Raw genomic sequence first — 16,193 nt, forward strand, 5'->3', positions numbered from 1 at the left:
CTAACATCGAAGAAATCATTCTCTCCTCACAGTCCATCTCTGTTGTTGGAGGAGAAAAACTTCCTCGCACTCGTTGCTTGAAGCATTTCCCTCACATCGAATTGAACGACTTCTCCTTCCATACCCGGGGTCACGAATCCCACCTCCCAAGTTTTCAAGGATCCATTGCCATTAGGCAAAACAACTTTTGGAATAGGTGCATTGCCTGTGCGTGTGGAGAAAAATTTGGATACCAAGTCTTTTTCATGGGTGTGTGTGCAGCTCAAGAATCACCAGTCAATATCTACTTTTTTTTCTTTTTCTTTTTTTATAACAAAACAATTGTCCTCATTACACCTGAATCACTCTCTATATATACACAATGTTGCCACAAATAATTTCCATCACAATAAGGTAACATGACGTTATAACAAGTTTTTTTCTTTTTTTTTTTAATAATTAAAAAAAATATATTATTATTATTATTATTATTATTTTATTTTTATAACTAGTTGCTTACTATCATTTCAGCTTGTTTTGACCTTAATAGGCATCAACAAATCACAGTTCTGTTTTTGTGTTTGTATTTAATCGGGCACGTGTGTGTGTTCGCGCACACGCATGTGTGTGTGAGAGAGAGAGAGAGAGAGAGAGAGAGAGAGAGAGAGAGAGACCACCCACTCATATACATAAAATCCACAAAACCAATTTTCAAAAGCCCCTAACTCAAATCAAACCAGCTTTGCTCAACCCTCTGCTAAATCTCTTCAGTACAATAAGGTAATGAAAATAAAAAATGAAACAATGGGTATCAGAAATTCCACCCGACCACCACGACAGCCTGCATCAAAACATTGTTCTCAAAATGTTAGACATTGTCTCTGAAAAAGGTCTTTGGGGCAAGGGAAAATACAAATACCAAAACTGGTAGACATACACTCAACCATTTTGTTTCTATACCAAAACAAAAAACAAAAAAGGGAAATATAACACCGCATGTTAGATTGACCATGGTAAATCTTGAATATAAATACATTAAGCACCCAACGCTAATTTCATTTTTCACATTTCCAAATATTGCATTGATTTCTTTTTTCCATGCATTATGCATGTCAATTTTGCAAACTTTGTTAAACACGTTAAAACCAAAGAACCAGAAAATTCACAACAGCCAGAAATTGCAGAATGCACACACCAGGATTTTTAAAAGTCTCCGATGTTGGTAGTGCAGGCAATGACATCTCTGCAAAATACAGTTATAGCAATGAGGACATGAATTTCATGTAAAAAGGCAAATATGATATTTGTAGAACCTCAGTAGTATTTTATTGTATACTGCAACTATTTTATTTTTTCAAAAGAGAAATTGCATACTGCAACTAATAAGGAAAAAAAGAAAGGAAAATCATTCTTTGTCCCATCACTTACCAGGCCCACAAAGGGAGAACGAGGAAATTGAGGATGACGAAGGCCATGGTGCTGCAATGTTGTCACTCAAATCACATGTAAAGCTGTAGCCGGTTGAATTGTCAAATATCATATCTGAGGGCAAGCTTCGAAGTAGACACCCTACAATTGAACAAAAACCAAAATAATCAACTTAATAAATATAGTTGATGATCATATTCCAAGGACCTACTTTGGTTGCCATCAAGTAGATGTAAGGGAACATGAAATCCAACTTCAATCAAGAACACCAAAACAGTTCGAATCATCGAACTATCATACGGAGTGTCACCCACAAAGTGTCCCTTAAGTAGTGCTATTTGATAAATCCCTCAACTAAAGCTCATTTCTTGCCAGACATCTAGCAATAGAACATTACTCTAACACACACAAACAGACATTAACCACCTTAGCTAATTGACATCCATTTGATGTCATAGAGGTAGACTACAAATTAAGACTTGAAAATTAGACGGTCGGATCACTAAAATACAATGAAGAGTGGGTTCTCCAAGGGTGCCCCTCAAATTATTTGAGGGATCCCTCAATTGAAGATCCCTTATCATAGAGCACACTCAAAGTGATCCACGGAAAATGCCCAAGAAAAAATTTGTGTCACACATAAGGCATGCCAATTACCAGATGCAGTGCTCTATGGGAAACACCTACTGGAAAGTATAAAACCATTCCAATGCTATAGGCACAACATTGGATACCAAGCAATCACAGATGAATAAAATAAGGAAATTGGATAGTGAAAAAAATAGCATACCTTGTTGACCATATGCTGCTTCAGAGCCCAAAGGGATATATCCATAAATAAGAAGATATATCAGATATAATGAAGGAACAAATAGAGGTAAAAACTAGAGAGGAATCACATATAGCAGGATGTACCTTGAATGCTAAAGTCTTTCAAGTCAACATCACAAAGCTCATAAATATTAGACATGACCCCTCCTTTCCTCAACATGGACCCAAACATTGTAGCGCAGACTATAGCTTGTCTATTTGTAATTAACATTTGCTTTTGTATTCCTGAGATGTAAGCGTTTAATGAGCTACAGCAGGAAGGACCGGGGGCAGCAACATTGCGACATTCTTTAATCACTTCCGTAGGCTGCTTAAAATCCAAAGGGCAAACTGTACGACCAAGAATCATTTTCATGAGAGACAGTACAAATCAAACAACACATGTAACTGTAACCATCGCACTGTTACAAACCACATATGATGCATAGAGTCGATCAGGGGGAAAAAGAAAGAGATGAACAAGATAAACCAAGCCTAATAGAATGTATAATCAAACTTAAAAACTGCACAGCAAAAGCAGGTGAACACACCCACCCACCCCCACCCCCACAGCAACTCAGCTGCTGCCGCCAGCCACCATCACCCAAAACTCCCAAACCCCAACCTCTGGCAACCCCGCCAAACCACCCACCTATCCCATAAGCATTTTCATGAATGATGGTCCTAATTGTAATTTGCATGATTCCAGTAGAAAAAAGAAAAATTAATAGAAGTATTCAACTTTTTTTATGCATCCGACCTTGCAATTTTAATACAACACCCTCAAAATGCACAACAATAGGCTCGCGCGCGCGAACGAGAGAGAGAGAGAGAGAGAGAGAGAGAGAGAGAGAGAGAGAGGTAAAAACAAAACTTAACAAGAAACAGCCAAAGTGTGTAAGTCTAAAATGAAAAGTTGTTCATTTCATACTTTAACACGTACCCTTGTTAACTTTGCAGGCAGATAATATTCGAAATGCAGTATTTACAGCATCTGGCGAGAGTTTCCTTGAAAGATAGGTAAAAACCACTCCTTTACAGTCAGTCAAAGTATCAACATGAGATAACTCACCCACCAAATTCTTATTCTCGTTCAACGAAAATTGTTTTCCTGAAATCTTAAGTGCAGCATCCATGATTTCAGGCTGACAAATTGGTCTGCAGCACTCTTTAAGAGGATCAACAGTGGTGCAGGCCTCCAGTAATCTGCTTGAATTTACTGCTTTCTCAAAGGAAACAACATCCTTCACTGGACAAGACCCACCTGTAAGGTTTACTGAATTTATGGAGCAAAGTGTAGGTATTGTACTGTTCGCACCCCTACTGGCTAAGATATTGGTAATGTCTGTAAAACAATTATTTGCAACCGAATTTTGCAAAGCCAACTTATCAGATGTGAAGCTATAGAGACCCTGGAAGATGCGGATCAAACTACTAAACTGTGGGCAACATATCACATTTCCCACAACTGCTGCCAAGGGTAGAGAACAATCAGATGCTGTTTTGTCCATGATACTCGATATAGCAGAGAAATTTACAGGACACTTCCCAGTTAAAACAGGCTCATATCTAGTTGGAAAAGTTGGGTACATTGGTGGAAAAGGCTCATCAGGATCTGTGTAATGTGGAATAACAGCAGGTGATATTTCTATGGGACCAAAGAGTCCACTAGTAGGTGGTTTAGCTAGATCTGGAATGGAGGAAACATGACTTTGCTCATAGACTGTCTGCAATGCCACTGCTTCTTGAAAACTTGATAACCAGATAAAGAATAATAATAACTGACAGCACAGAGAACCTGCAACCACATATAAATATAAACCTATCTTCAGCGAGTAGCAAGGATATATAATACTTCTTACCCTAAAGAATGTAATGCAACTATAATACACAACAAACATGTATCTAAAACTGAGACACATGCAATTCAGTCATGTGTGTATGAGAAAGAGAGAGAGCAAAGTTTTCAGTCAAATGAGACTGCATCCATTTTCTTATTCATATGTTCGTCTTATATATATATATATATATATATATATATATATAAACATAAGAGAAACTGATTCGTCCCAAGGAAGAATACTGCAAAAGCTAACTACAACCAGCAGTATATCATTGTGTTATGCTGGTCAAACTTGTTCATTCCTGGCCCTTCATCTGAATATGGCTCCAAACATGTGTAAAAGCATCTCCATCACTTATTCTTTAACTAATAAACAAACAAAACTCGTTGTGCCTTTTGTGTTCATATAGTCAAAACAACAGCACAAATGCATCTTTACCAGAACATTAAACCATGAGTTAGACACATAGTCAATCCGTCCTATCTACAGCCACACTTCCTGCCAAAAAATAAATAGCAGCAAAAAAAAAAGGGAGATTGGGAATGCTCACTGAGATAGCCAGAACATAGGGACAACTATCAGATTCCAAGTGAGAATCCAGTACATATCACACTCCAAGTAGTTCATTCCTCCAAAAAAGGATAATCTTATTCTAAATTTGGAACAATTAATCGTCAAACAATAATCATTAAACCATGATGCTTTTTTGATAGACAAGCTGCTAAAAAAAACACAGAACCATACACTGCAAGTTTAAAATTACTTGGAAGATAAAGGTTACCAAAAGAATTAATTTAAGGGAGATGTCTGACAATATATCACCACTACACTACAGGATGAGACGTATTTCAGTCATACCAGTACTACAGTAGTGAATGAGACTACAATATATAACCACACTTTAAGTAGTCATATCATCTAAAATCCAAACTTATGCTTCACCGACATTTCCCATTCTTTTCCTTCACCCTACTGAAAATTCTAAAGCAGGCTAGGTAGAATTAATTACAAGCTTACCTTTGAGATGACTAACAGTTTGAAAGCAGTCCATAACTAGCCCTCTGGTATCATAGAGATTTACATAAGTAATCATTACAGTAGTTGGTGATATGCCCAAAAACAGCTCAGGTCAATGAAGCAATACCTGTGCCACCTTCAAGCATCAGCAAATATATAAGGGAACATTATTAACCCCAACAGAGTGCAGATAAAAAGACATAACACACATTAATATTTTCAACAATCACAGCAATAAAAGAAACACTAGCGACAAAATTTGTGTTTTTCAAGTATCAGGAATAATATTGCCTCTCACAAAATGAAATCTCCAAAACGCAAAGAAGAAGAGTTTAAGTTGTTGGCACAGAGGCGATAATTTTTATTGACCAAGAACACTGCTAGATACATCTTTAGCCTTAAGAGAACGTCTTGTCTCATGCAAGCTTCAAAAATTAGCTCATTTCCACAGAGAGAGAGAGACTAGACACGGAGGACTTATATTGCGTAGTTTGAAACATTAAGAATATCAATGCAACTAGAAGTACTGAAATGAAGTTTTACGATTAGATTAACTGCACCAGAACTAGAGTATATAGACGTCCTAATGGAGGGTTTTTATTCACCCTTTGGTTCTAAGCTCATATGTTCAGAAAGTAATGGCAAATCCACCTGTTTTAGGATACACAACCACCACCTCAGATCATATTAATCCAAATTCGAACTTTCTAGTAAGCCTTGTATTGATGGGTCAACTACTGTAACCATTCAAGGTGAGTTGCTTCATCTTTTCAGACAACAAAGACACAACAAACATACCATCTAAAATTTCATTTCACAGCAATGAAGCTAATGATAGATCATGAAATCAAAGTATTATTATTTTTTAATATTAAAAAGCAGAAAAGGGAAAAACAGTATATATAAAAATCTGAAAATACCCAGATAGGACGTATCTGAGATATCACTCACGGAGAGAAATTGAACATAATGTAGCTCAGAATTCCCATTCTTTTGGCAGCAAAGAAAGGGAAAGAGAAGGCAATGAAAGGAACAAAATTCAGAAACAAAACTTAAGATTCACAGTTTTCCAATAGAGGAGAAAATTGAAAAAGCAAGCACAGCTACCTACCACCAAATCTTTTCTGGTATTTTCCAACACTTTAGCCACCAAGCAGCAGATGAATTAGAGATATCCAAGTACAAGAAAACCAGAAGAAACAGAAAAGTACCTGAAGATGTTGAACCCATAGAACATAGATTTAGTACTGAGAAATTGCAAGGGTTCTGGGTTTGGATCGGAAGCCCTAGCAGGCACTCATTGCTTGGGGGTAGTAACTTTGGGGTGGAGGAAACCAGTCAATTTGGAAACCCTAACCGGAGCGGAGCTGAGCCTGCTGAGATGAGCTTTGAAAGCATGAAAATGGTGGTCTCTCTCTCTTCCACTGTGTTTACTTGCTGCTCGTGGGGGTGGATAAAGTGGACGACGAGCCATTCTTGGTGCGTACAGGCGTATGAGCCGTCTGATGAAATTGGACCGTGGAGATTAAAACATGGCTTTAGTTAGGTTCCACGTAGAAACGGGTAAAACAAAACCCGTACACCCACCCAAACAAAGCAGATAGATCCTCTTCTTCCTCTTTCTCTCTCCGCCTTTTTTTTTTTTTTGGGAAATAACCCTAAATGCCACTATTTTTATAATTGTAACTGAAAATACCACACTTTTTTAAAAATTTTGGAACTATAACCTATAAATATATATTTATTGTCCCCTTATTGCACACATATCACTTTTGCTGAAATTTTATTCTCTCTGTTTTGCTGAAGTTCTCTCTCGGCTCTCTCTCTTGGCTCCGCTCTGTTTCTCTTCACTCTCCCGTGGCTTTGCTCTGACTCTCTCATCTCTCGTCGCTCAGCTCTGAATCTCTGGTCGTTCAGCTCTCAATCTCTCGTCGCTCAGCTCCGACTCTCTCTTCTCTCTTCCTCTCCCAGCGACAGGTACTGTTCATCGGCATTTTCTTACAGTTTAAGGGTTTCTCTGAAGTTGGTTTAGGGTTTATGCATTTCTCTGAAATTGGTTGAGGGGTTTGTTCGAAATTGGTTGAAGGTTTAGGGGTTTCTCTGAAATTAGTTTAGGGGTTTGTTCGAAATTGGTTGAAGGTTTAGGGGTTTCTCTGAAATTGGTTTAGGGGTTTCATCGAAATTGGTTTTGGGGTTTCTCTGAAATGATCTTAGTATGATGATTCCTTGTTTCAAACAGTTTGTTCTTTGTGGACTGATGCTTGCACTGCTGTTGTGTTGCTGTTGCTATTGTCGTATTGTGTTTTTTTGCTAGTGTATTGCTAATGTAGTGATGTTGTGTTGGCATTTTAGTGCAGTTGTATTTTTAGTTTTAGTATGGTTTGATATGGTTTTTGTAGCAGTTATTGATTGGTATTTGGTGGCTTAGTATGAGTCTTTATGACCATTGCATTTAACCTTCTTACAAGTCTAATTGGTATCTATTTTGTTTGTTGAAGATGATATCTAAAGTGTAAGACAATTAACCTGTGTATATCATTTTGAACTTGTAAACTCCCAACCATATCATACTTTTTGTTTGAGAATAATGCTTGTTAATTCGACATATTTTTTTATAACTTTGTTTACTAAGTTTAGGGCTTGCATATTGGATATGGATGAGTTTTGTTTAGAACCATATGTGGTGTAATATGAGTTCTTTAAAAGTTTGCTGTTTTGTGCTTGATCATTGTGTGCTTAAAAGAAAGCGGGAAATGAGTGAAGATGGGAACCTACCACCAGCAGGTGTGGTTTAGAGAAATGGGGACATTGATTTTGCTATAAGCTAACTGTTTAAGCTTTTGCTTTTTTTGTTTGTGTATGGATACTTAGAGAACTCTGTTTCTGAGGAGAACTTATAATTTTGTAATTGTACATGTCTTACAAACATTTTATACCGTTTTGATGGTTTATTTATGAATTTATCTTTGATTTTTTGTTAAGAAAAAACTGAAGGGATGGTGCCAATTTCTTTCATTTTCTTACATTTGAAAGGAGGGCCATAGTAGAGTCAGTACTGTCGTTGCCACTAATTCATAGGATGTTCCATTACATTATACCTTGAAGTGAATAAATTGTTTCCCGATGTCTTGTTGTTTTTTTAAACTCTTTCTAGTCAGATAGATTTCTATCGTTAGTCTTGAATTGTTCTCAATTAGGCTTGTGCTACTGCACATTCCCATTCTAGCTGAAGCTGTCTCATGATTAGATGGTGTGATTATATGGTGTGTTGAGATGTGTGTTTAGATATTATATTATGCAGGAGTGGTAGAGTACTGGGTGTGTTGAAACTTGGCTTTGAGCCATTAAATTAGGAGGTCAGTTGTAAATAGCTGGGGTTTTGTTTATGATATGTATTTTTTGATTTTTTTTTCACTTCATATCCTATAATAGGCTGTTCATAAGTGGTGATTGTTTATTGCTTGTTATTGTGTAGATTGCAACCGACTGAAATTTTGTTTATAATATTGGCATGCAGGGAAATATGGTTGGTCAAATGAAGTTGATGATTGCGGAGGAACAAAAGTACTAAGGGAAAGCATTGTCGTTATCCCATACGAAGACCGCAATCACTACGATAAAGGAGAAATTCACTGAACAGCAGCTGCAAATGTTTGAACAGAGTTGTTTTGGTCATCTCCTAGGGATTGAGGACCTCAAGTGGACTTCTCCGATTGTCCACGGCTTGCTGCTCAGGAAAGCTGATCCCAAGACAGTTTCCCAACTGAACGGGATCAAATTCATTGTTGGCAATAAGGTCATCCAATTCACAGCGCAGCAATTTTGCATCGTGACAGGGCTAAGGTTTGGAAACCTTCCCTTTATTCCGATTCCCACTAATGAGAACTGCTCATTGAAACGGAAGTACTTTGCCAACGATAAAACTGTGAACCTGTTGGAATTAGAAAAGGCCTTCCTCGAATGCGATGATGTGGACGATGTATTCAAGCTTGGATTCGTATACTTTGTTGTGTTTGTGCTGTTGGGCAGCGAAAAACATGTCCACATTGACATGCGATATTTGAAGTTGGCGGAAGACCTTGAAGACTTTGGGAAGTATCCATGGGGTGCTGTGTGTTATGCGAAGACAAATGCGTCACTGCTGAGGGCACTTTGTGCAGATTACCAGCGAGTGAAAGTGCCCACAAAAACTGCCAAAAAAAAAAAATCTGGAAAGAAACCAACAACAACGGCAACCGGTAGACCAAGAGAGTACCACCTCAAAGGTTTTGCCTATGCACTTCAGGTGAGCAAATGTCCATTGATGTTGAAGTTAAATTGCATTTGTTTACAATGACTGACCTTTTATTCCTCAAACCAGATTTGGGCGTATGAGGTATTTCCAGCGTTGGCTGCACTACATTTGGTGGTGCACGAAGATAATGCGTACATCCCTCGTTTACTACATTGGAGGAGCAATAGTTCGCCGCGTTTTTATGAGCTAATGAGCCAAGTATTCGAGAACCGTGAGGTTAGTTCAGTTTTTAATGATAATGTTAGGGATATGAAAATATAATATAATTACTTTACTGATATGTATATTGTATGTGTAAATTGCAGGTTGATGTGCAGCTTCTCCGGCCATCTGTGATGGACAAGCAGCAGCCGTATTGGACTTGGGGTGACAGTGCTGACGACAGTGAAGAACTTGTTGACTTGTTAGGCGATGACGCTGAACAAAAAAACCGGCACTTCTGCCTCTGTAGAAGAAAAAGATAAGGACATTGACGAAACTGCAAGCCTTCCGTCGTCTTCTAAGGCAAGCATTACATTTTTTCGAAGATATACGTCATAATACAATAGGAAAATAACTGCTGTATTGTTGCAATATTTTGTGGCCTGCATAGTAACACATGCATTATAACTTAGTGCAGGGTACAGTCGCGTCCAGAGAGTTACGCACTTTGAAGCGTGACTTTGAAAGGACAAAGGATGAATTGGCCAAAGTTGCCCTATCAAATCGAGCACTTCGTGACAGAGTGCATCAGTTGGAAGACAAGGTACGGAAGGAGTCAATGAAAGCTGAAAAAGAGTTCGAAAAAAAAAAAAGTGTGTGGAGGATTTCCGCAACACCCTGGCTTCAATGGAGCATTATTTTAAGTTGGAGATAGAGCAGCTGAAAAAACAAAATGGTGGGGTGAATGAGGCTGCGGAAGGACATGAGGACCTCGGTAGTCCTCATATGAATGAAGGAGGCAACAATGACTTGTCACCATTACATGCCTATGTAAGTCCGCCTACAGAACCGGCAGTAATGGAAACACAAGTCCCCGGGGATGGAGCCGAACCTTCCGCAGCCATGGTAGTTGAAGAGGCAAAAATGGCCGCTTCAGTTCCTCACTTAGAAGTGCATGAAGTAGCTGACCCGGCACAATCCGAGAAGCTGCCTACCCCGGAAGATGTGGCCGGGTGTGACGAAATCTGCCAAAGAGTCATGAAGCTGTTAGAAGATTGGAAAATCACTAAGAGTATGCCATCGGGAGGTTTGATGAATCCTCCAAGTCTACCCACAGTTACTATGGCTGGTGATGAAGAAGGTAGTTCGAGTGTTGAAAAAATTGAAGTGGAAGGTAAAGGGTGCAGACAGAAGCGCCCGGCGCAGACATTGTTGAGCCCATTTACTGATCCTTTGAGGAAGAAGAGGATGATGAGTGTGTCGGCTGCGACTGCAAGCCCGCCATGTTTTGATCCATCAAAATCCTTGCCCATTGAAGATGTGAAGGCAGTAATAGAGTTTTGCACTGCCTGGAAAAGCGATATCAGGTTACGATTCTTTACCTTTGAATTCCAATCTTCATCCTATTCTACTATGTAGTCATAGACTAATGAGAGAATGTAGAGTTTGCTTTAATATACATGTGTATTTTTTTCATCAACAAAGTCATATTTATGACATGACTACACAAGTAACCGTTGCAAGTTTGCCTTTTGTAGTGCGAAGGTGCAGCTGGAATCATTTTCAGTGGGCGCTGATTTTTTCTACAGACTTGTCGATGAAACGGAATGGATGAGCTCAAGGGTAAGGATACACAAAGCTCTACTTTATTACGATAATTCAATTGTTTTCTCACCTTTTTTAAGTGTAGAGTTGTATGAAATTGTGCTAATATTATATGTGTCAACTTTCAGCACCTGGACATGGCAACCTTTCTTATCTGCAAAAGGCAACTCTCTCATCCGTTGGTTTTTGGAACTGACTGGACAACGGCGGATTGTTGCTTGCAGGTAAACATGTAACCATGTTACATTCACTGCTTCATTTGCTGTCGGTTGTGATTTTCTAATATGCCTTCATTTAAATTTCTGCAGCAATTTCTAGAGCCGTTCAAACCGACTGCAAAGAAACGTGGATCGAAGAAGGCAGCTGCTTCAAACACCGTTGACCTTCCACCCAGCAAGCTGAAGAATATACATCACTTTGTGCGTGGTACGTGGCAACACGGGTATGCCCAAGCTTGGACAAAAGTCCGGAAGGTCTATTTTCCATATAATCTGAAAGGGTCTCACTGGGTTGCAATCGAAATTGATTTCGTCAGACATACTGCAACTGTGTATGACTCCTATGTTGATTTTACCAAACGTTCAAAGCTGGTTACACTTCTGCACCCTATTAGCGATACGCTGGCACGAGTGCTGTACGATATGCACTTTTATGATGATTCTGAGGTTGAAGAGGTGAAGCAAAAGGGGCTGACGATGTCGATGTATACGCCATTCTCAGTGTGCAGCATGGCAGATGTGCCACAACAACGAGATGGGTAAGCTTTGTGAATTTAGTGCAGTTTATCCAAATTTTACATAACTGCAGTTCTAATTTCCCAACTTATTGGCCTCACAGTACGTCTTGCGGAATCTTGACCGTCAAATTCATCGAGCATCTCAGTGCTGGGATTTCGGTAGATAAAGTTGACCCTTTGAAGATCAAATATTCCCGACTGAAGCTTGCAATTGAGGGTTTAAGGGGGGAGGCATATTTATGAGGTAAATGTCTTCATGTCCGTGAATTCACCTCACTCTGGACTTATGACTTGGGAATTCACTTTGCTCATTACTTATGTCAGGAACTCCTTTATATGAAGATGCAAACGTAGATGCTTTGCTGGGGGTACTTTAGATGGTCATCCTGCCTTTTTGCTACAGCTAGTTGGTTTAGTTATTATTGTCAGGTGTAATATTGTACAGTATAGAAGCAATGGCTAATTGCCTTACATGGCACACACACTGTTTCGATTTTGAAGGTTAACTATTTTGTACACCTCCATATATAAACATAGTTGCTCTTTGTGGATGCTTTAGTAGCCATTGTTCACATTTTGTCTCTGTTGTTTTGGGAATCTGTTACTGGACTTACTCAAGCATACAACTTTGTTAACATTTCTCCATTTAGTTTTGACTTAGTTCGTTTTAAATAATTTTGGCAGCAATTCTACTTTTCTGCTTAGCATTATGTTGTTATATGAATTTGGAACCTGATACTGTGTTTGCTGATCTTAGCTGGAGTAGGTACCAATCACTCCTCTTTCATCTTGCATACTGGATTAGTTTCCTTGTGTATTTAGCTGTATTCGATCTGAGTGATTGTTCTCTTTGTACAGGGTATACTAGCACCATCCGGCATAAGAATGGTAAATTATCTGAATTGATCGGTGAACTTCAGGTACCATTTTCATGATTTGTACTCTGCTTTGCTAGTGGAACTCGCAGAACATTTGTATTTGGTGTTATTTTTGTATGAGTTTTTAATTTTGTAATGCATTTGGTAAACTTGGTAAACTAGTGGAACTCGCAAAACATATGTTCATATTATTTCATCCATTGGTTCTGTGAGTTGTTGTCTTCTTTAAGCAAATCTAATATTTGCTCTTCACAAATGGTTAGGGTCTAAAATTCTCAGATCTTATGTATGTGACAAAGCGTAGTATGAATGCTGCTGTTTCAAAATTGCATAAACGTCTGGAGAGCGTGACAGAGGCTATTGCTGCAAGTTTCTTTTCGGCTGTCTATGCCAACAAAAATACAAAAACTGATTTGGTACTATGAACTGATTTGGCACTATGATATTTGGCACTATGAACTATGAACTGATTTGGTGGCAGTTACAAATGAACATATGTCTTAATTCTGGAACTGCCCTTCATAAATGGCTTCATCTGCATTTAACCCAGTTGTTTTTACAGGTCGGTCTCAACCAAGTGTTGATTGCAATATTCCAAACAAGATGACCATACACTGTTATTTGATGTAGGGATACGTATGAGATGGCTTAGCTTTAATTGGTTTGGTTGTTCCAAGTTTTATGTACACAATCTCACAGTAACTGCCGAGTTGTTTTTCATTTCATGTATTTATCCGTGGTATTTTTTCCCCAATATTCTGATTATGGAGATGAAGTAAACATTACTGTGGAGCTTATAGCATGTTTTCTTTATTTTGTGGCCATGACTTATGTTCTTGCTAACCCTTTTTCTTCAAAATCTCTAGTTTCTGTCATCTGAAGTCTTTCCAGTCATTCAACTCAAAATTTCTCACCTAATACTTTGGAATGGCAGAACAAGTGTTAGGAGGCCATACATAAATAGCCACAAGTTGTCATACATGTATATAAAAAGTGTGAAGTTGAAACCTACAGACGACAAGGGAAGAAGGAAGCTCTGTCCCATACAGGTGATTCGTGGAGTAAACATGTTTATGCCACCATACCAAATTGACTGCCCCCTCGAATTGCACAATGGCAATATGCTCTCCTCCTGCGACTCTAACGTAGGCAAAACACTGGTGTTGGAAGGACATGTAAAAGGGTTATTGTGCATTCCATTGTACAAGCTTGAATGGATTTTCTTTTCTGTTGTATTTGGCCCTTCTCTTTTCAAGCATGCCAAAAATCTTCCTCGTTTTGTAATATGTGGTTTGTGCCCAATTAATTTACTGTGGATGTTGCATTTTTGGACCCAATATTTGATAGCAAAGTATCTTTTGAACGACAATTCATTGAGGGAGAGAATTACTTTCGTTTTGAATATGAATCCATGTGCAACTCCAACTATCATTTGAAAGGTCCAAATCAATTCATGGTAATATAAGGATGGATAACAATTGTTGTGTCCGTCATCTTTGTATTCAGGATTACTTTCAACGAAGTGGAGACTTATTACAGCACATGCCATTCACATACGATATATGAGCAATATTAGGTCAATATAGGTACACTATGAAGGCAATATTAGAGCAATATAAGGGTAATATGATAGGAATTTTATCAGTACATCGAATATGGTGGCAATATGCCCACAATTTCAGTACAATACAAAGGCAATATTAGGGCAATATAAGCACAATATAAATACAATATACATACAATACATACACATTACAGTATGAAGGCAATATAAACAGAATAGAAATACAATATTAAGTCAATGTACATACAATACATACACATTACAGACAACATTTCACACATGCAAAAGAAATTGCCACCGAACCTTAACAATACTATCTATCCCGCGAAGGGAAAATGAAGGCAACAAAAGATCCATGTACTCGGGTGAGATGAACTGAAGCAGCACTCACCGTTACTACAGGTCCATCAAAAGATCCATGTCTTTGTCCTTTCTTCTCGCTGCATGCACGAGGCTATGATGAGCCATTCCATCAGAACCCATATTCAGTACCTGCAAGACACCAGCTACATCAATTTCACTCCAATTGTGGTCTGGTGAGATGACCGAAGCATAATCTCGGAACATTTCAAAGCCGTTGTTGAAACATTCAACCATTTCATGGTTATATTCTTCAGATTGTGTGAATGTTTCGAGGGCATTTTTCTTTGTGTCTTCCAATTTCAACTTCAAGGACTCTAACTCTTTGCTCCGACTTTTTGCTTTAAGAGTTTGCTTCACCTCTCCAGCGTATGCTTTGTTCAACTTGTTGGCCAAGTTTCCCATAACTTGGCCATGAATATCGCACTTACTCTCCCACCAATCCGTTGCCTTTGACATATATTGGAGGTGGTGCTTGACGGCAGAGATTTTGTCAAGCGGATCATTGCTCTCAGCCTCACTTCCAGATGAAGTGGGATCATGATTGGGAGTCCGAGGTGGAGATGGGAATGGCACATGCCACGGCTGGTCCCCCGGGTAACTCACATGCTCGTTAGGAGGGCGTACATCCGACATCTTGAAGTATTACTGGGGACAATTCACAGCTGTTGCCTGCAACAAAACAAATAGAGGTACATTCAGTCTCCAGTTGTAAACGACTATATGGTTAGGTTGAGTGGAGAATATTTGCCTTTCAGTAAGACTAATTACCTTTCCCGTTAAGAAGGTGCCTCTGTTGCAGTTCTATATAGGAAGGTTCAGTTATATGTACGAACTTATATGAAGTAAATTGGGTATTGTGTTGGTGCATTCAATTGATGGGATTGCAAACTACACCATTAACTCCTTGGCTGTAAGTTACAGCAGTACAACATGACATTAACAACAATAAAATTGGCTTCCAAACGACAAAAAACAAAACCTTAATGGGAAATAGGAAATTGTGGATTGGAACCAAAAATAGGACTATGTAAGTAAGCATTTATTGCGATTTTCAGAACACAAAATTGGAAAATAGGAAAATAACAAAACACGAAAATTGGAAATTTGGAAAAGTGACAACTTAAAACTTGGATATGGGAAATAAGGAAACTAGGAAAATTGGAAATTGAAGAAAAGGAAAATTGGAAAATCGGAAATATGAAAAAATGGAAAGTTGGAAAATTGGAAAATTGGAAAAAGGAAATAAGGAAAAATTGGAAACAGGAAAGTAGGCAATAGGATCAAATGACAGTTGGAAAATTCGAAAATTGGAAAATTGGAAAATTGGAAAAAGGAAAAAAGGACACTTGGAAAATAGGAAATTTGGAAATTGTAAATTGGAAAAGAAAGCAACTTGGCAAATTTGAAAATTTGAAATTGGCCAAAAGGAAACTTGGAAAATTGGAAAATAGGAAAATAGGAAATAGGAAATAAAGGAAACTCTGAAAACATGAAAATTTGAACATTCGAAAATTCGAAAAATCAGAAAAAAGGA

General features: G+C 38.3%; 3 protein-coding genes across 6 annotated transcripts; 2 read left to right on the forward strand and 1 right to left on the reverse strand.

The window, feature by feature from the left end:
- Positions 1-640: 640 nt before the first annotated feature.
- On the reverse strand, positions 641-6,518 carry LOC117616132 (uncharacterized GPI-anchored protein At1g61900-like). Of its 4 annotated transcripts, none has more exons than XM_034345350.1 (8): positions 6,290-6,518; positions 5,079-5,214; positions 3,161-4,015; positions 2,323-2,568; positions 2,198-2,212; positions 1,408-1,548; positions 1,175-1,222; positions 641-820 (listed from the first exon to the last, which is right to left on the reverse strand). In XM_034345350.1, exons 2-8 carry the CDS (start codon positions 5,152-5,154, stop codon positions 747-749), a joined length of 1,455 nt encoding a protein of 484 aa, XP_034201241.1. In that variant the 5' UTR covers positions 5,155-5,214; positions 6,290-6,518; the 3' UTR covers positions 641-746. The 4 variants fall into 4 exon arrangements, with proteins under 4 accessions (XP_034201241.1, XP_034201239.1, XP_034201242.1 ...); XM_034345348.1 differs by having other exon boundaries at positions 2,198-2,215; XM_034345347.1 differs by having other exon boundaries at positions 747-820; positions 2,198-2,215; positions 5,079-5,205.
- Positions 6,519-9,102: 2,584 nt separating this feature from the next.
- On the forward strand, positions 9,103-10,083 carry LOC117616143. Its single transcript, XM_034345367.1, has 4 exons — positions 9,103-9,363; positions 9,439-9,588; positions 9,678-9,876; positions 9,992-10,083. Exons 1-3 carry the CDS (start codon positions 9,130-9,132, stop codon positions 9,834-9,836), a joined length of 543 nt encoding a protein of 180 aa, XP_034201258.1. The 5' UTR covers positions 9,103-9,129; the 3' UTR covers positions 9,837-9,876; positions 9,992-10,083.
- Positions 10,084-11,365: 1,282 nt separating this feature from the next.
- On the forward strand, positions 11,366-12,034 carry LOC117615900. The gene is made up of 2 exons (XM_034345074.1): positions 11,366-11,708; positions 11,742-12,034. Exons 1-2 carry the CDS (start codon positions 11,403-11,405, stop codon positions 11,877-11,879), a joined length of 444 nt encoding a protein of 147 aa, XP_034200965.1. The 5' UTR covers positions 11,366-11,402; the 3' UTR covers positions 11,880-12,034.
- Positions 12,035-16,193: the final 4,159 nt, after the last annotated feature.

The sequence above is a fragment of the Prunus dulcis genome, chromosome 1 (genome assembly GCF_902201215.1).
Source record: "Prunus dulcis chromosome 1, ALMONDv2, whole genome shotgun sequence".
Lineage (NCBI taxonomy): Eukaryota > Viridiplantae > Streptophyta > Magnoliopsida > Rosales > Rosaceae > Prunus > Prunus dulcis.